The following is a 19,963-nucleotide window of genomic DNA, read 5'->3' as shown; positions in this document are numbered from 1 at the left end:
TCAAAGGATGGGAGCGGAGAATGCACACACACAGACATACTCTCACACCAGCCTTGTGACATCCTAAGTCACTGCACCACCCTGGTGACCGAGAGAGAACATCTGTCTTACTGTCCACGTGTAATTGTTATGTAACTGTTGTTACATCTCTTCGAATATGTATATATCTACATAGTTATTCTGCAAACTCTGATAGACACACAATCACATTCACAAACACAAAAGCTGAAAATATAAACACAGCCACCCCTGCAGTGCCCAGACCTGAACCTACAGTCACCCTACCTTCTGTGACCTGTAATGTGCTGCAATACTTCAGCACAGTTGTTAGATGATATAAAGGGTAATTGTGCTACTCAATCCAAAAGCCATACAAGCCCGGATAACATTAAGGCTTGATGATAGCATTAGGCAATTTAATTAATAAGTGAATGTTAGAAATGGATTTTCCTTGTGGAAATCAGTGGTATTCAAATACATGGATTGGCTACAGTGTTCTAGAGCTACTCTCCATGTATGAACACAACATAGGGTTCACCCCCTGGGATGCTGCTGTAGGCTGGACTCTTCAATGGTCCTGTCCCCAGCCCATAGGACACTGGATTCTGACTGCCTAGTGCTATATCTCTAGATTGCTTCTAGAAAAGTGGCATGCCTGCCCCGACAAGAACATCTCTCTTACTGTCCCTTGTATGCAAAGTGTGCTTGAAGTATCTCAGGGACAGAGCATGGAAACTCCAAGATGCTTGCAGATCAGACTGTTCGATGGTCACTGCCCCTGCATGCCAACACGTCTATCTAAACAATGTGTGCAGGACAGAATTAGGTCTGAGACTGGATTTCATCTAGCTGGGTAGCTAGGTCGTGGGGGAAGGAAACCTTTGACTTTCACCTAAATATGGGGTGGCTAATATTTTACAACTACAAATCAAAAATAGGGTGTGACCATACTGACCTATGTCTGTTTGCACCTAAACCCTATATGCATGCTCATAAACGCCCTCTCCAAAATCCACATGGCCCTGCCCTCCGTTCCTGAGATCTGAGATATAAACACACATGCAGATGTTCCTCACACAGATAAACACACATGCTCAGTCTGGCAGAAACCTTTGCTCATAATTGTGCTCTTGCATTCAGACTGGGGGCGTTAAGAATGAGCCAAGGCACCCTAGGAATGAGCTCACAGTCTGTATTTCCATCTCCCCATCCCCCTTTCCTGGAGCATACTAAGCAGGGAACAGCCCACCTCCACTCTCCCAGAAGCCCAGCCATGCAGAAGCTGGGGAACAATTAGCCAAGAGAATAACACCCTCCAGGGTACAGGCTGAGCAGGCCTTGGCACCAGGGTCTTCTGCTGTTCGCATACATTTGGGAAGCTCCAGGAAGTGTCTGTCAGGGGCATGCCTGTGCTCTGTGCATTTCCATGCTGGTGTTAGTTTCTTCTGTAGAATTATAAGTGCCGCCTTGAGTTTCAAAATTCCAGAATCTTTGGTCTCCTTACCCAAGGGAGACTGTACTTTGGCACTTGAAAAGGGTTTAGGCAAACTTGAGAACACGGAGCAGTCACTGTGGCCAAGGATGTATTGTACATACACTCTGTCATCAGGCTAAGCCACATGGGACGGCAGCAATGCCTATATGCTGTTACCTTGGGCTTTTCCCTCATGTACAGATCAAGGGTCTTCTACCAGTTCCGGCCCAAACTCTCCACTGAGCTGGAAGTACAGTGATCCTCCCTGAGTAGACAACTTCGTCAGGCCAGCTAGATTCAGGTCTCTGAAGGCAGAGCTGGCAGCTGACGGGAAGGCAAAGCAGAAGGGATCATGAACCTGATTGGCCTGGCAGGAACCTGCCCGCTTGCAACTGAGGATGGCACGGGACCAGAGCTTGGTTTTGTTCCACAGAACCAGAAGCCCTGCTGAGTTGGGGTAGTGATAGGAAGCACCTCTGGTGGAGCTGGGCTCCTGTCCTCATCCACCTGCACCTCCTCACAGCTCAGGCCAAATCCACACGCGGACAACAGGCAGGAGACATGCCAGGAGGGTCCAAAGCATCTCTTCCCCTGCTCAACTGACCTCAGAGCCCTTTTCCCCAACAGCCCATTCTCATGTCTTTGATGTTGTAGTCTGCGGAAGCCCCTCTAAGGCAGCCTGGGGCAAGAGTCTGGAGGGCATACCCAGAGTGACCAGGAGGCTCCATCCGAGGGCAACATGCCTTCCCATGGGCAGCCAGGACTAGGAGGAGTTCCCCCGTGACTGACTGACCCCCTCGGGGAGGCCGGGCAATGCCCCTCAAGGCCAGATTCGCAAGTAGGTGCCAGTGGAGCAGACAGAGAAAAGGGGGAACACGCGCTCTTGGAAGTTGACACGGAAGGTGTAGATGTGGTGCATGTCCTCCGCAGCATAGAAGGACACGGCCCCCACCTCCAGGTCCAGGGCGACCCGCACGCGGGACAGGTACCCACAGCTAAGGGGCGTCCTTTCAGGGCTGGTCACCGCCCAGTACTGCCCGCTGTTGAGCTGCAGCGCCCAGACGCCCTCCTCCGGGGTGAAGGGCGTGAGGCCCTTGCGGCGCACGCTCTCGCGTGCCACGCCGAAGGCCCAGCCGTCCTTGGAGCCCACTTCCACCTCCCAGTGGTGCCTCCCGGAGGAGAAACCGCAGGATGCCAGAACTCGCGTGTTGGTGTCGAAGCGGCGCGGGTGGCTGGGCAGGTCCTGGGCCCGCTGTCCAAGGCGCACGCTCTTAAGGTCCAGAGAGAGGATGAGGCGGGGGTTGGCCGTGTCGGGGTCCAAGGTCAGCTCCACTGCGGGGTTTGGGGAGGAGGGAAGACAGGGAGGAGACGTCCCATGCAGCGTCCTTGCACGGCTCCCCTCCCCCCACTCCCACCGCCCCCTCATTAAGTAGGTGTTGAAATCACAGAAAGGCAATTTATGGACCTGATTTGGATCTCAATTCAAACAGATTGACAAATCCAATTTAAAAGAGTCAGGCGCAGCCTTCCCCATTGGCGCAGTGGTTAAGACTCTGCCTGCCAATGCAGGCTCCACAGGTTCGAGCCCTGGTCCCGGAAGATCCCACATGCAGTGGAGCAAATAAGACCCTGCGCCACAACGACTGAGCCTGCGCTCTAGAGCCCGTGAGCCACAACTACTGAAGCCCCCACAATGAGAAGCCCGTGCACCCCGTTGAAGGGTAGACCCCGCTCGCACAACTAGAGGAAAGCCCCCATGCAGCAATGAAGACCCAACGCAGCCCAAAAGAGGAAAAAAAAGACAATTGGGGCTGTACAGCAGAGATTGGCAAAACATTGTAAATTAATGATACTTCAATTGAAAAAATAAAATTAAAAAAAAAGACAAGTGGGGGATTTTGGACACTAGATACTGGAAAGAATCATTAATTTTTTAGTTATGATGTTGGTTTTGTGTTTATGCTTTTTTAATGGTTTTGTGTTTATGTTTTTTTTAAAGTCTATCTCGTTAAAGACAACATACTGAGATATTTACGGAAATGAGAGTAATCTGTGGTTTGCTGCAAAATAATCCAGTAGGAAGACGTGGGTAGGGGTGTTTATGAAAAATACTAGCCACAAGTCAATAATTGATGAAGGTGTATGATGAGTACATAATACTCGTTATGCTCTTCTCTTTACTTTAGCGTATGTTTGAAATTTTCCATAATAAGAAGTTAAAATATGCACACTTGTTGTAAGTGCTACTATGTTCCAGGTCTGTTCTAGGCCCTGAGAATCCCACGTGGAGTATCCCTGCCCTCCTGCAGCTTCCTTTCTATGGGGAGAAGGAGGAGAGACAATAAATGATAGAGGGATCAGGAGAGCAGGCTGTAATTTCAACTAGAGGGGCCAGGGAAGGCCTTACTGAAAAGGTGCATTTGAGCACAGACATCAAGGAGATGAGGAAGTCAGATATGCATGCAGCTGTCTGGGGGAAGGGTGTTCCAGGCCCTGGCATAGCCAGTGCAGTGCAAAGGCCCTGAAGTAGCTGTGTGCTTGGTGCCTTCCAGGAGCAGCAAGGACTGTGTGTGGCTGCACGAGTGAACCAGGGGAAGAGTGTGCAGTGAGGCCAGACCCCGTAGGGCCTTGAAGACCACTGCAAGGACTCCAGCCCTTACTGAGTGAGAGGGGCAGGGCTGTCACAGGGTTCTGAGCAGAGGAGGACATAGTCTGACTCAGTTGGTATAGATTCTTCCCGACTAAGATCTGATTTAGCGCAGTCGTCAGCATCAGGAATATGTGCCCTCTCCTCCCCACTTCCCTTCCCCTTGGGGTTAGATCCCACTCACCGCAGAGCCCTGCAGGAGTGATAACCACCTCCCTTCCTGTCTTCAGTCTCCTCCTGCTTCCCCTGACCCCTACACACAATCCCTGTCCCCAGGAGAGGTCTCCATCTCTCTGGGAGCAGGAACAGGGAAGAGAGGCTTGTCCAGGTGACCGACAAGCACTCCCTGATCTAAGTATCTCAAGATGCAGGGCACTCCTGCTCTGGAACAAATTATAGGCCTATGGGCCCCACTGTGGCCCGAAGGAATCAGAATTGTGAGGATGAGGAAGAAAGGGCAGTCGATGGCAAAGTTGCTGAGGTGGATGAGTGGAAGGAACCAACCATGCATAGAGCCCCGAGAGACAGTCACTGGATCTCTACATGGCCAAATGACGGGCACTCACTGTTAAAACAGCCATCATACCTTTTTCCTCTTTCTCCAGTTCTCCCCGAAGATCCTCTGAAGAGGAGAAACAAAGCAGGTTGTGTGTGAATGACATGGGAAATTTCTATTTGGCAACAACGGTGACACCACCTCTTGACATTTACAGCCCCACTGTAAATGTCAAATATCTGGGGGTTCACTCACTCCCCAGATACCCTAGAGTTAGTTGATGGGCAAGTGCTGGGCCAATCATGGGGGTGGGGAGGGGGCTGTATTCTAGCTCTACCTCTCCCACTTCCCCCTCTTTTGTCTGGAGCCATTCTGAGCTGAGCTCTCCCTCCTCATCCTTCTTTCTGCCCCCAGTGCCCCTCTACTCCATCTGTCCCCAGGGGAAGCTTCATGCCCTGGGGTAGGGGCGGGGGTTCTAAATAAATTAGCCACCACCGCCTCCCCGCACCAGTCTGGCCTTGACACACCCTAGTTCCTGTTTTATCATACAGCTTTTGGAAAGGCACATCTTCAGGACCCCAAACCACCAGAAACACACCACCACCACCAGGACAGCAGGGCCCAGCCCCACACACAAGCCCCTACCTCTGAACTTCTTGAGCAGCCCCTTTAAGACAAAGGTCTTGAGAGAAACATTCCAGACTTTATTCTTCATCTCAGAAGAGACTGTGGTTGGCTTGGGGGCAGGCACATTGCTGCACCTGCAGGACAAGGACCCTGAGGAAGGCCCACTAACACTGTCCCACTCCCACTGGGCTTGACAATTAGGATGGTGAGGTCCTCTGGGTGGGGAGAGGTGAAAAGGAGAGCCTGACCCCATGCCGAATACCCATGGCCAGGCAGCAGATGTTTGCCTCAGAAGGTACCCAGGTAAGGCAGTGGGGGGATCGGGAGGTGAGAGGTCAGGGGTGGGGAATGAAGAGAGGAAGCTAAGTGGAAAAGAAGAGCCAGCTTAGAGAGGCCCAAGGTATCGTTAGGTCCACTCACCTGCTTAGTGTGTTTTTGAATTCCTGGAAAGAACAATGAGAGAAAACCAAATCAGCATTCACCTTTGAGAAAATAAAACTGGCCCCTTGCCCTCCTTCCAGAGGAATAAGCAATAAGCAGGTGTATCACCCCCTACCTCCTGCATGGGCCCCAGGTGGCAACTGCTTCCCGATGCTGCCATTTATTACAGAATCATCACTGGAGCCAAGTGCTAGGACCCAGTGTTGCCTCTGCTTTCAACATCATCCAAGACAAGTGACAGCTCTTATGCAACAACCGGTCATCACTCAGATTAGTGCCTTTTAAATGACCTTTTTTTTTTTGGCCTCATGGCTTTGTGGTATCTTAGTTACCTGACCATGGACTGAACCCAGGCCCCCGGCAGTGGAAGTACAGAGTCCAGGGAATTCCCTTAAATGACCATTCTTGATCCATTTGTGACTAGTGAAGTTTATTTAGTGGATTGTGACTATTTATTTTAGAAGGAAATAAGACAGAATAAAAAACATCAAAGTGCATCACATGTAATACAGGTAAGTGTCATTTTCTGAGACTTTTGTCACAATGTATATAATAGAATACATTGTAAGATATATTATTGTGGATCATGGTCAAGAAAGTTTTTATCACATCCCTTTAGACCTCTAACCCCAGGAAAATCAGCGCTCTTCTCTCTAGTCCACTTTGGCTCCAGATGTGTGATTCTGCTAAACTCATAGGATCTGATTCTGTTCTCGCTGCCATTCTTGTTTCCTCATTTGAAAAGTGGGAGGGATAAATTCATGCCTCCTGCCTTAGGATAAATGACTCATACCAAGGCCAAGCCAGGCTCACCTGGAGAAAGTCAAGATCAGGCTTGCAAGTTGTCTCCTGGATCTGGCTGCTGAGCTTGGAGAGCTGGGCAATCTCACCCCCAAGCTGGGCCAGGTTCTCATTCTGTTTCTGTGTCACCTCCCGGGACAGCTCCTCCAGGCGGCCCAGGAGCCGGCCCTCCTGCTCCACCAGGAAGGCCCGCAGAGCCTGGAACTCCGCCCCAACCTTCTCTCGCTCGGCCGCCATCTGCTTCTGTCCCAGGAGAGGTGAAGTTGAAGAGGGCAAAGGGATGTGGGCATCTGAGACACAGCATTCGGATAGAAGCCTCTGAGCCATCCCACAGGGCAGGGGTCCATCCCCCTCACTGCTCAGGGGTCAGAGACACACGCACGCATGCCCACCGTGCACACGCTCTGGTTTAAATGTCCCAATTCCGAGCACGCAGCAGCCTCGACACGTGCTTTCCCTTTCCCTGTCACAGTGGCGCCCATGTGTCTCTTTAGACCTGGGCTCTCCCACCAACCTAGGGCAACTTCAAACCCACCCCAGAACCCCCCAGGGCTGCAGTTTCCTTATTTGAAAAGTGGGAGGGATAAAATAGTGCCTCCTGCAGTCACTGTTAAGGATTAAACTGAGGTCCCCAAACACATTTATTTTGTGTTAAAAACAAGACAACAGGCCCCAAATGGAGTCGCTTATGTTAAGCCCCACAACACCGAACGGAGACCTAATGACAGTTTCAGCTCTCCCACAAATGTTACCTTAAACCAGCCTATAAGGAATGGCCTGATCAGTATTTGTTCAGTAATCTGCCTGATAAACCCCTGCCGTCCCCTACAGGGAAAGCAACTTTGCAATAGCCAGCCCACTTTTTTGTGTGTGTGACCAAATTTACGATCTTTATTCTGCTGAAATTAGAGCATCCAAACACATGATGGTTTCAAGTTATTGCAGAGTTGGAAAACATCTTTGATAGCACACAGTGAGATCTCAAACGTAATGCTGTATGTAACTCTTCTCACTTCGGTTTAGTTCAACGTTTTCAGCAATGATATAATATATGATTTATAAGGCAACTTTAAGGTGTGGCTTTGAAGCAAAACCTTTGTGGAGTGAGGGCTGCTGATGTAAACTCATTCTAAGACATAGGAACTTAAAGTAAATCAATGATGTCACTGGCTGTCAGACAAGCAGGCCAACAAAGTGCCCTAATTCACTGTTAGGCTGCAAGGGTGAGGGAAGTATCTACATGGAGAGATGATGGCAGGTCTCACATTTAAAGAAGCATATTCACAGTATTAAAAACATGTACTAATAGGATATCAAAACTGCAAGATTGGAAATAAATTTAAAATACTTCTACCTTCACAGCACTTCTTATGTTTAAATGCCCTCCCTAATCAGACAACCAAACTACTTTGGGATCATAAATCATATTGATGAATCAAACAGTCTATAAGTCCTTAGTAGTGCTGGCTTGGGCTCTGCAGGCAGAAAAGACAACTCTTATTCAAAAATGTGTCAGTTCCAGCCAAGATAAAATGCTGTCACTTCCAGGGTGGAAGAGGTCCAGTGCAATCCATCTGCTACCAAGTAACTGGTTTCCTTCAAGGATGATGTTATATCAGGCCTCTGCAGTGGTTCTGTTGCTGCCAGGCTGAACATTGGGCAGCAGCAGTTGCTAGATCATTCTTGGTGAGTGGGAGCCCATGCTGTTGGGCCAATGAAAAGCCTTCTTAACCGTCAAAACAACTATTCTACTCATGAGCCTCTGTGGCCAACCCACTTTTTTGCCTAGTACAACTTCCTTGTTCCTGCTTCCTCTGCCTGTAAAGTCTCTTGCCTTGTACAGCTCTTCAGAACTTCCTTCTTTCCGCAAGATGGGATGTTGGCTGATTTATGAATCACTGAATAAAGCCAATAAGATCTTTAAATTTTACTCATTTGAATTTTGTACTTTAACATTTGTCACCCCTCCAACTTTCACTCTTCACTTTACTTCATTTTAAAGAGCACCTTTTCTGTCTAGCAATTGCAAAGGCAACACATGTTCATCATACAAAACCTGGAAATGCAGAAAAGTAGAAAGAAGGAAGGGAAATCAATGCCAGTGATCAGAGGTAACAGCACACCCACAGCGACCTAAGTAAGAGTATGCTGTGTGCAAGCTTTCTATTCTATTCTTTGCATTACCACTATCCACGGGATTTTCACCCCTGTGTTTTCAGACACAGACTCTCGCTCCTGATCCTCTTGATTCTTTACATGAACACCTGGGAGGGACTCTGCATGATATAACCAGTGAGGCCTCTCGTGGCCAGTGAGAAGGATTCCATCCCTCCAGGACAAGCTCAAATGTCAAAGTCCCTCTTCCCTGAAAACTCTAGGGGAGGAGGGGGTGGCTGGAAGAGGAGACTATAAGTGGGTTCTGAAGTCAGGAGACCTGGGTTCAGTTCACTGCTCCCCAGTCTTCAGGATGTTGGGCGAGCAGCCAGCAGCAGCACAGGGAACTTTACGGGCGTTAACTCCCTCAATGCTGACAACCACCCAGTGACGCGGGTGCACTCTCATCCTGATTTAAAAATGAGAAGACCAACACAGAGAGGTGCGTTACCAGGAAGCGGGAAGTCAGGATTCTAATCCAGGCAGTCTGACCCCAGAGTCCAAGTTTCTTGCAATTATAGCATGTGGTCTCCCAAGGAAATAACACAAGTGGGACAATATTTACCAAAATACTCTAAATCGGGGTTTCCAACCTTGGCGCTATTGACATTTGGGGCAAGATAATTATTTGTGGTGGAGGGCTGTCCTATGCATTGCAGGATGTTTAAGCAGTACCCTGGCCTCTACCGGTAGACACCAGTAGCACGCCTGCCCCAGTGTTGACAACCAAAAATATCTCCAGCCATTGCCAAATGTCCCCTGGGGCCCCAAATTGCCACCAGTTGAGAACCACTCCTCTAAATGGTAACAGCGTTTTCAAATAAAAATATTCATTCTCCTTGTTCTCATAGCAGCAACGGTTGTCTCATTAAGCAGGTATTTTGTAATCATAAAGGATGTGTGGGCCAGAGCGGGGGTTGGCTGGGTGGGTATAGGACAGAGTAGAAAGTGCTAAGCAATGTCATGGGGTGTGGGGTCAGAGACCATGAAGCTGCCCAAGTTGGAGAAGGCCCTCTGGGTCATGGATGTACAGCAATGGCCAAAGAGCCACATGCTTACTCTTTTTTCCAGCAGAGCAGGGTGGAGATCTGGAGGGGTGAGGGGTGAGCCCTTCCTTGTGGAGGGAAGTGAATGTTCAGAAGAGAATGCCTGAGATGTGCATGGGATGCAGGTGTACCAGATGCAGTTCAGGGTCAGGGAAGGACCCTGGGGCACCTGTACACAGGGTCCTCCCCTTCACCCCACACCTCCTTCCCTTAAGGGGGGGGGGCGGCCCTCAGGTTCCTCTCCCTCCATTTTCCAACTCCAGAACTTAAGAGCCCTGCCCTAACAGGCCCTAGTGGATCCTTTCATTCTCATAAGCCCTATTTTTTGAGCTAGGCACTGAATTTTCGAGATAGAAAATGACAGTGACCCACATTTGCCCACCTTAACCAAAATGAACCCCATTTCACTTTCCTGTTCCACTTCAAGGAAGACAAAATATCACCCCAAGCGCTGGGCAGGGGGGTTGCTAGCACAATCGGCTGCTGAAAACCCAAGTCCCGGAACCTCCCGCCCTCTGCTGGGTGGGGAGCAGCTCTGCCATCCCCCTCCCCCATCCCCCCAACCCCTCTCCCCTAGCCTCGATGTCAAAATCTAAAAAACTCTAAAAATGAAAAAAAGTTTTTTTCATAACTCCTTTGGTGGTAAAATATGCCACAGACTGACAGAAGGCTCCCACTTAGTATGAATATTCATATGTTGCTCTATAGAAATATTAATGTGTTCAATTACAAGATGCTCCACAGACCCTAACTGGGGTGTTATGTATCATTAGGGGGACTATACATCCTGATTCACCTGGACAGTTCCACTTCAAGCCAGCTGTTCTAAAATAATTATTTCAGCCCTCCCTTTCACTCTCAAAAGCTCTGGTTATATAATAAATGACACGGTCACCCTATATCATATGCATCTCATTATATTTCTAAAATCCACCTCTGCTGTTCCACAGGCACACACTCCAAAGCCGCACACACCTAGCCAGAGTGGCGGGTGGCCCTCTGTTGTCACCCAGGGGAGCCAACCTGGGGGTTGCCATGCTCACCAGGAGGTCCTTGCTCTCCTTCTCTTCGGTGGAACGAAACTCCTCATAGTCCTCCAGATCCTTCTTCAAGACCTTCAGCCTGGACTCCAGGAGCTCCTGCGGAAGAGTGAGAAGGAGGACACTGTGGGGAGAGGATTCTGGCAACTCCCACGTGTGCCTTCCTGAAGCTACCCAGGAGAAAGGGAAGGCCCTGTTCATTGAGGAGGAGGAGGCAGGGTTGAAGCCACCTCTGGACGTCGGGATGGCTACAGCCTGCACAGGTGGCTCGTAAGGGTACAGGACAACTGCTGGGCGACTCCAAAGGCCTCAGGGTCTCCCGTCCTCAAGACCATCGGTGCACAATCCAGGCTGAAATCAAGCTCCCCAGCAGCCCAACCTGCCTAGTCCTCTCTTCTGCTCTCCTCACCACCATCAGAAAGCCCCCTGGGTGGGAGAGCCGGAGCCGGGTAAGAGCAAAGAAAGACTGGGTACTGTGCCACAGGCCTCCGCGCACACCCTAGCAAGTTGGCAGGAAAGGGAGGTGCCAGAATCCCAGATGGCTCTTGGCTCTCTACTCAGCCCTGGAGCCACCCACCCCCTTACCCCGACCTCTTGGGAAGGTCGTCCCACTCGGCCACAGGAGGTGAGAACATCGAACAGAGCTATGCCCAGGGAAAGGGCTGAGACTGGGGGTAGCGAATGTGTGGGTGTGACGGAGAAACCGCTCAAAGCCAGGTACCGACAGAAAGAAAATCTCCAAATCTGTGGGGCATCGTGCAGGCGGTCCAGTAGGGACCCAAAGGGAAACGCGAGGGGGTTGGGAAGGTGGTATTGGTGGTGTCGGGGGTGACAGCGGGAGAGCTGCGCTCAGCCCCGAAGCCAATGCTGCGCAGCATGGGATAAGGGAAGAGAAGCAGGGGCTCACCTGGGCCTTCCTGCCTGCGCGGGAACGCGGAACGGGGACTGGGGGTCCCGGGGACGCGCAGGGGTGGGGACGGCGCTCACCTTGGCCTCCTGCACCGCCTCGTCCAGGGGTAACACGGCGTGAGCGCGGTGCTCGCGGGCGCGGTCGCACACCACGCAAATGGCACGTCCATCGTCCTGGCAGTAGAGCTTGAGCGGTTCGCGGTGCTGCGCGCACCCGGCCGCCACCGCCTCCGGAGGCCCGCGTTCCCCTTGCGCGCCCGCTGGCAGGCTGAAGCGCCGCAGCAGCGTGGCCACCGCGGCCAGCTGCCGGTTGGGCCGCAGCTGGCCCGGGCGCGCGGGCTCGCGACACTGCGGGCAGGGCAGCGAGCAGGACAACTTGTGGGACGCGGCGGTGGCCCCGGGGCCCGGGCGCTCCCAGCAGCGCGCGATGCAGGCGCGGCAGAAGCTGTGGCCGCACTCGACGGACACCGGCTCCCGGAAGAGCTCCAGGCAGATGGAGCAGGTCGCCTCGCCCTGCAGCTCTACCGCCAGCGCCAGCGCCTCGGCCCCGGCGCCCGGGCCAGTCCGCGGCCCCACCGCCGCCATGCGCGCCCTCGGCTCACCCAAGTCGGGCGGCGTGGGAGAGGCTACCCTACCCTACGGTACGCCGCTCCCGGCGCAGCGGCCGGGGCGGGCCTCCGAGCGCCCACGGGAAGAAGGGCGGGGCTGACGCCTGCTGGCAGAGACTTGAGCTGAGGGTGCGCCAGGATGGGAAACGTGAGGGGAGGGTGCGCTTTGATAGCTGACCGGGCAGCACGGGGCGAGGGGATCTCAGTGCAGGCCAGTGCTCTGCGCTCCCGTTCTGGGCCCCTCAATATCCCGCCTTGGCCCGCGGCCTCCTGGGTCCCGCGGCGCCCTCTCTCCGTCTCTCCCTTCTCTCAGCCCTGACGCGAGCCTGTCTGGGCCGCCCCAGCCTGACCCAGTCAGCCTTGGGAAACGGGCCGGGACAGGTGGAAGCACACGCCCATCTGGGCGCCACTCCCAGTTGCCGCCCGAGGCCGACCCAGCACAGCCCGAGGGCCTGGCGCCGGACCAGTGTCAGGTTCCCGGAGCTCAGGTTTGTCCGGCCCTGTGCTGAGCTAAATTTAGAGTCTGGAACCTGACTCTTGCCCCCGACCCCCAAGCGTGGCCTTGTATCCACTTTTGTAGCTACCTCTCCCGCGATTGTGCCCCCCGCCTCCCCGTTTATTCTTTATTTTTATTTTTTTTAAGCAAGATACAGTTACAGTCAATTCCCCCACTTTATTCGGTGTTATACCCCTCCAAAACCCAATCCTTTGTTTCTCTAGCTCGTTTCTACAGTCCCCCTAACCCCCGCCCAGAACTGCCAGTGTTATTTGCTCACACCGTCTCTCACCTCACTCCCTCTGGAGGGCACTCGGGGCAGATTTTCTTCCCCAACCTCCTCAGAAACTGCTCTTGTCAAGGTCACCAGTGACCACAGCGATCCTAACCCAAAGGTGAAAGCAGGCCCCTTCTCAGGCCTTACCTCCCCTCTCCTCTGATGTTTCCTCCTTCCGGACACCCTTTCTCAGCGCCTTCCGGGATGCTGTACTCCCTGACTCTCCTCCCACCTCCATGGCCTCCTACCCACTTCTTGGCCACCGCGGTGGTTCCCTCCTCCTCTCCCAGCCCTTGCTCAACCCTTGGACTTCTGTCTATACTCACTTCCTTGTGATCTCTTCCACTTTCTTGCTTAAAAGAACTTCTCCCTGCTCCACAGTACAAATCCCCAGCCCAACTCTTCCTAGGATGCCTGGCTCCTACATCCAACTCACTGGGCAGCATCTCCACATGCAGCATTCTAAGGGGGAGGCACACACTCACCGTTTCCACAATGCACTTCTGCTCTGCCCCTCCACCTGCTCCTCCCACAGCCTTCCCCACCCCATCCCAGTTAACACCTCCACCCCTCCAGGTGCTCAGGCCCAAAGGGGTGAGTCCTCTGGGGCTCCCCCAGACAGGGGAAATGCGAAGGCCCCACTCACAGTCCTCAGCATCTCCTCACTCTCTCACCCCCTCCACCGCATCATCTCCTATAATTTGATGATCACGACAGTTTTCTCCCCTTCTGTCCCACTCCTGCCCTATCTTCTCCAGCCAGCTGTGAGAACAATCCTGTTAAAATGTTAAATCAGATAGGGGATCTCCTTTGCTCAAATCCTCCTGTGGTTCCCATCTCTCTCAGAGTAAAAGTCGAAGGCTTCACAATCGTCTAAAGGCCCTACCCATTCTTCCTCTCCATCCCCTGCACACAACCTCTCCACCCTCATCTCCTATCACTCTCCCCTGCCACATGGACCTCCTTACTATTCCTGCAATAACATGTCAGAAAGATCCTACCTCAGGGCCTTTAAACTGGCTGTTACCTTTACTTGGACCTCTCTTTCCTCAGATACCTGCATGGCTCAGGTCCCATCTCCTTCAAGCCTTTTTTCAAAAGTCATCTTCTCAAAATCACACATTACTACATTCTCTCCCTCAACGCTTGCTCTGTTTACTCTCTAGCACTCTACCTCCTCTGGAATACGAGCTGATAGATGTAATGGACTATGTCAGTTTTGTTCACGGTTGAACCTCCAGTTTTCTAGAGCAGTTCTTGGTACATAGTAGAGCTCGGTAAACTTTTCTTGGATTGAACTGATTTAAATGTGGCTCAAAATTCAGATATACAGAGCAGTTAACAGTGAAAAATCTGCCCATCGCCTACGCCCCAGTCCCCTTACAATCCCAAGCAATCAACTTTGCAATTCTGAATTACTTTATACAAATATTACATATTTTGCTACACTCCCCCCTCTTTTTGTTTAACAAAAGTAACATCCTGCACCCGTCTTAACTTTCCTTTTTTCGGCTCACAGTTCATTTTGGGCATCGTACCGGATGACTTTCCCTTCTTTTTCCCCCGCTGCCTCCAAGGGTTTATCCCGGTCCTGTGCTCCCCCCGGGCGACCCTCGGTAGAGGTCCGCTCGCCTAGAATCAGTAGAGGACCCTGGAACAGCTCCCGACGCTGGCCGCCGAGCTTTGCTGCGTTTGGGTTGTCGCGACTAGCGATGCCACCCGTTCACCCTTGCCAATAAAGGACTAAGGGAACATGGAAAACACACGCTGGAGGGGTGGGGATGTAGCTCAGTGGTAGAGCGCATGCTTTGCATGTATGAGGCCCCGGGTTCGATCCCCGGCATCTCCAGCGCAGGTGTGCGTGAATGTTTTGCTTCCTCTCCTTCGAAACGCAGGGTGTTTGCAGATCATTAGGAAAAACCCTAAAGAGTGGAGTGTGCGCAGGTTGGAGGAGTCGGCGGCCCTCACCCACTACAAGCCCAAGCCCGCGGCTCTGCCTTTAAACTTCGGACTGAAAAATCACAGGGTGAGCTCTTCGATGGCATCAGCGTGCGCAGTTTTTCCCTGCACTGAGCCGTACGTTTTCCAGGGATGGAAAAGGGCGAGGTCGCTGGCAGAAAAGGGCAAGCAGAAAACGGACGGAAGTAGGAGGGACGGTCAGTCAAGCACGATCGGTAGAGTCTGAGTTTCTTGGGCTGCTAAGAATCTTGTCTTTAGTGGCCGCCAGATCTTGTCCCAACTAACTTCAAACGTGGAGCTAGATACAGCCCAAATCCTACCTTGAAGTAAGAATTATTGAAAACAAACGGCACACAGGCCCGGCTAGCTCAGTCGGTAGAGCATGAGACTCTTAATCTCAGGGTCGTAGGTTCGAGCCCCACGTTGGGCGAGGTGTCTGTTTTGGTCACACGAAGCACTTCTTTGCCTGACCCGCTTTCGAAAGAAATAAAGAAATCCTGTGCGGGAAATTCCGTGTGTGTGATATTCACTAGGGCATTTTGTTGTCACTCTCCCGTTCATTGATAAATCTATCCTTTACCTACTATCAAACTGGGTTTTAAAAACTTGTTTAAGACATACATAATAAAATTTACCACTTTCACCATTTAAAAAAATTGAAGTATAGTTGATATACAATGTTGTGTTAGCTTCTGGTGTACAGCAAAGATAATATAGATAGATATAGATATATAGATATAGATTGTTTTTCATATTCTTTTCCATTATGGTTTATTACAAGATATTGAATATAGTTCCCTGTGCTATACAGTAGGACCTTGTTATTCATTTTCACCATTTTAAAGTTCACAGCTCTGTGGCTTTAAACACATTCACATTGTTGGGCAACCATCACCACCATCCATCTCCAGAACTTTTTCATATTCCCCAGCTGCAACTCTGTACCCAGTGAACGTTAACTCCCTAACTATCTTTCTCCCAGCCCCTGGCAACCACCATTCTACTCTCTGTCTCTATGAATTTGACTACTCTAGGGACCTCATATAAGATGAATCATACAATATTTGTCCTTTTGTGATTGGCTTATTTCACTTAGCATAATGTCTTCAGGGTTCTTCCATGTTGTAGCATGTGTCCGAATTCCTTCCTTTTAAGGCTACATAATATTCCATTGTATGTATATACCACATTTTGTTTATCCATTTGTCTCTCGATAGACACTTGGGTCCCTTCCATCTTTTGGCGATTGTGGATAATGCTGCTATGAACATGGGTGTACTACCAGTACACATGTTTGAGTTCCTGCTTTCACCTCTTTTGGGTATATATCTAGAAGTGGATTTGCTGATATATGGTATTTCTCTGTTTAATTTTTTGTGGAATTGCCATACCATTTTCCACAGAGGCTGCACCACAAAATGAGTTTTTAAAACATCTTTTGAGTAGGTAATAAGCTGTACTGTTCAAAAATTGAACCATCTATAAAAATATTCAGTGAAAAGAATCTAACTTCCATCCTCCCTTCTTAGGTAACAAGTTTTGGATCTATGTACATATTCTTCCAGAGTTTTTTAATGCAAATATATTTTTGTTTTCCCCTATTTTACACAAAAATATAATTACAGCTCTGTTATATTTTGATGATCTTTCCATCTCAAGACATAGAAATTTTCCTCAGTCTTTTTTTGCAGCTGCATAATATTCCATTGTAGATGAATCCTAGTTTAACAGATCACCTACTGATGGATATTCATAGTTTCCAATCTCTTGCTATTACAATCAATGCTGCAGTTAATAAGCATGTAGTGTTGTCATTTTGTGCTTTTGAACTTATATCTGTAAGGCAAATTCCCAAGAAGTATGATTCCTGGGTCAAGGTATATATGAAGTTGTAATGTAAAATAGACAAATCACCAGGCTATGGGTCCTATAGGGTGATCTTACCTCCCACCAGTCATGAATGAGATTGACTGTTTCTTCACTGCCTTGGTGGCATCGGGATGCTTTAACAACAAACCTAACATGTGACTGTCCCTACCCCCTTAAAATTAACAGGGTCCCTCACTGTCTGTCCTATAGGATAATAACCATTGCAGGGCCAACGGGGAGAGGGACCTTCCTTTTGCCTCTCACAGGCACATACTTGGACAAAAGATTTTTGAAGATCACATTGTCACTCTAATTTATGGTTTCTAATCTAATTCTACAGGACAACATTATTTTTTTCTCTTTTCAGTCCTGTTTCTGTGGGAGGCCATCATGTTTTCTTCACTTGCAAAGCCATGATATCATTGGAAAGGCCTGCTCAGTTATTTTTTACTCGGCAAATTTTCTCCTTGGACAAGAAGACTCCAACCAGATATAAGACATTAAATTTGTATGTGATGTTATAAAGGCCTTGGTGTCATATGGGGGATATATAAATTATTAGATCATGCATGTAGTTTGTGAAGTGGTCTAAAACAATGATTATACATAAATTATGTGTAAATTATTAATCAACCACCCACACGAATATTCTTATTTAAAAACCTCATTTGAAACAGATGATTACTTCCAGGTTTAATATATTCATGGCTATATTCTAATTAGTCTAAAAATACTCCAGTATCATCTTTTTCTTTAACAGCCACTGGTTTCCCTTTACTAAACTTGAGAAAATCATTCTTCTATGGTCTGTGTAGCATCAGGAGAGAAGGTTCAATCATTATCAAATGCTCACCCGTTATTTCATTGCTGTTTATGTCATATCACATTGGTTTAAGGGTGCAAGTCCCCCCAGGAAAAAGGCAGGTCTCAGTCACATGCTGGTGTCATGGGGAATGTGAATTGTGGGTAAGGAGGAAGACAAAATGTCAACCAGAGCAAGCTAATTCTGGAGGACTGCCTGCAAAAGGAAGAGTGGCCAAAAAGATGACCCAGAACGACCTGCTCCTCTAGTCTGTGTCAGGACCAACTGAACTAAAATCACTGGCTATTTTGGGAAACCCTCTCTGCTATCATTTGAGATGTTTAGTGTCTTAAGGGCAAGGCGGAGGCTTTTGAATAGGGAAAAGTATGTATTCTTTTCAATACATACTTCTTTTGTGATTAATATTCAATGTATTACAGTTGCAAATGTTAAAGTCTAGTTTTCCTCAAGGTTTTAAATTTAATTTACAAATATTGTTGTTCTTCTTATAAAGCTAGAAATTTTTGAAACAACTGGAACAATCCCTTTCACTGGTTCTTTCATGAATTAAGGTTACCAAAAGACATCTTCCTGAACATCTAAGCCACTGGTGATATTCTCTTAGACATTTTAAATGACAATTACAGAATTTATCTGAAACTTCAATTTGTGGTGAGGTGAGGGAGGCACTGGGGAGGCACTGATTAGGTCACAGCTGGAATCTAGAGCTGGTGTTTATTGTTTATTTGAAATTTTCTGAATGAACCTATGTGTTAATTCATTTGTCCTTAAAAACTCCACATTGTGTTAAAAACTTTACTGTATTCTTCATTTGCCTGGGAGTCCTCAAAGACGTAAGATCCCGTGTCCTCCACTAATTTTTCTATCCACCTGCAAACAAAACCAGCAAATGGTGCGGAGGCAGTCATCCGAATGCAGAGCCAAGGAGGTATAGGTGTGGCTCCTTAGCCTCCAAGCCCCTGGTCTTCCGTCCTTGAACCCACCAAGTTTACTCCTACTTCAGGGCCTTTGAACTCTCTGCTCCCTCTCCCGAAGGCCTCTTCCCCGAGATATTTGGAAGGCTGGCTCTTTCTTATCTTCCTGACTCAGCTCTTTGTCACCTCTTCTGATGCATCTTTTCTGGCATATCTCTCTAATACTGTGCTCTGCCTGACACTCTATCAGATCACCCTCATTAATTTTCTCACAGTCCTTATCGCTCTCTGAGATTATTTTTCTATCTGTTTGTTTGTTATTTTAATTGCCCATCAGAAGGTAAACATCAGGAGGGCAGGGACCTGGTCTGTCTTTTTCACTGCAATGTAAATGAATGAGTGAATGAAGTTTCCTTTTAATAGTGGCACACCACAGGTTGGTTGCAACGGTGCAAAGGAGTCAATGATGCCCAGCATCTAGAACAGTTTCTAGTCCACGGTAAGGACCCAATTCATGAGATTTGTAGCTATTAACATTATTTCCTAACCTTGAAGTTTTACACATAAAAGAACCAGAGGGAAAGGGAGATTATCAATAGAGTGACTATAGAAGGCTATTCCATGAGATCTATGAGGATTATGAAGAAAAGAGCCAGTGGGATGGGAAGTGGTAGATGTAGAGATAAAACAGAAATGGTGGAAGAGAGAAAAGTGTTGAAGCTGAGTGATGAGTACTTGGGGTTTCCTAATACCATTCTGTCTACTTTAAATTTTCTAATAAAAGTTTAAAAAATGAAAGCAAAAAGGAATACAATTACTTCTGAGTGAGAGATTTAGGTAAATAATTTTGTAGAGTAATGATGTTGAGGTTTATTTGAAAAAAAAAAAAAGTAATTTGACAGAGCCTCTGCTTCAGTGATGTCTGTCTCACAATGGCTCCAAATGATTTCTGTACTGCAAAATAAAGCCAAACTCTGGAAACCAGCAAAAAAAAAAAAAAAAAAAGTAAAGATCTAGCAAAGCTACAATTAAATAGAGCTCTCAGTGTAAGCTTACATCCTTTAAAGGATTTCCCTAGGGTACCTCAGAAGTGGGGGAGCCAGGGACTTTTGGCCCCATGCACTGTCCTGACACCCAGATTTGGCTCTTTTCTTTTACTCTTCACTGAAAATCAATCAATCAATCAATCAATCAATCAGTCAAGCTCACTGAACATTCTCCTGCATCCATCCAGGAAAAATTATAGATAGGCCCGAAGTGTGAGTTTCTACCAGGAAACAAGGATGCTCTCAAATTGCCAGGGCAATGCTGAAAGGACCAAGGGGCCAATTTAAAGGGGCTTCCCCTGACAAGCAGCTACAATTTAAGCAACAAAAAGAGAA

The 19,963-nt window shown here is 48.8% G+C and overlaps 1 protein-coding gene and 2 non-coding genes across 3 annotated transcripts; 2 read left to right on the top strand and 1 right to left on the bottom strand.

Annotated features, from left to right (window-relative positions):
* Positions 1 to 1,178: 1,178 nt before the first annotated feature.
* Positions 1,179 to 12,626, bottom strand: TRIM7 (tripartite motif containing 7). Its single transcript, XM_059917996.1, has 7 exons — positions 11,714 to 12,626; positions 10,730 to 10,825; positions 6,499 to 6,729; positions 5,665 to 5,687; positions 5,263 to 5,378; positions 4,708 to 4,743; positions 1,179 to 2,806 (listed from the first exon to the last, which is right to left on the bottom strand). Exons 1-7 carry the CDS (start codon positions 12,218 to 12,220, stop codon positions 2,295 to 2,297), a joined length of 1,521 nt encoding a protein of 506 aa, XP_059773979.1. The 5' UTR covers positions 12,221 to 12,626; the 3' UTR covers positions 1,179 to 2,294.
* A 2,167-nt stretch (positions 12,627 to 14,793) lies between these two features.
* TRNAA-UGC (transfer RNA alanine (anticodon UGC)) lies at positions 14,794 to 14,865 on the top strand. The gene has a single exon. It is a non-coding gene; the product is annotated as a tRNA-Ala (tRNA).
* Positions 14,866 to 15,332: 467 nt separating this feature from the next.
* TRNAK-CUU (transfer RNA lysine (anticodon CUU)) lies at positions 15,333 to 15,405 on the top strand. The gene has a single exon. It is a non-coding gene; the product is annotated as a tRNA-Lys (tRNA).
* Positions 15,406 to 19,963: the final 4,558 nt, after the last annotated feature.

Source organism: Balaenoptera ricei, chromosome 3 (genome assembly GCF_028023285.1).
Source record: "Balaenoptera ricei isolate mBalRic1 chromosome 3, mBalRic1.hap2, whole genome shotgun sequence".
In the NCBI taxonomy this organism is placed as follows: Eukaryota; Metazoa; Chordata; class Mammalia; order Artiodactyla; family Balaenopteridae; genus Balaenoptera; species Balaenoptera ricei.
The sequence above is the reverse complement of the archived record's forward strand: the minus strand, read 5'-3'. Positions and strand labels throughout refer to the sequence as shown.

Bases quoted from the DNA above. Each gene is read 5' to 3' on its own strand.
- TRIM7 (XM_059917996.1), bottom strand. From the start codon at position 12,220: ATGGCGGCGGTGGGGCCGCGGACTGGCCCGGGCGCCGGGGCCGAGGCG. The intron at 10,826-11,713 runs GTGAGCGCCGTC...ACTCTTCCGCAG, and splicing joins AGGCGGTGCAGGAGGCCAAG to GAGCTCCTGGAGTCCAGGCT. The intron at 5,688-6,498 runs GTGAGCCTGGCT...TGTTCTTTCCAG, and splicing joins CTGATCTTGACTTTCTCCAG to GAATTCAAAAACACACTAAG.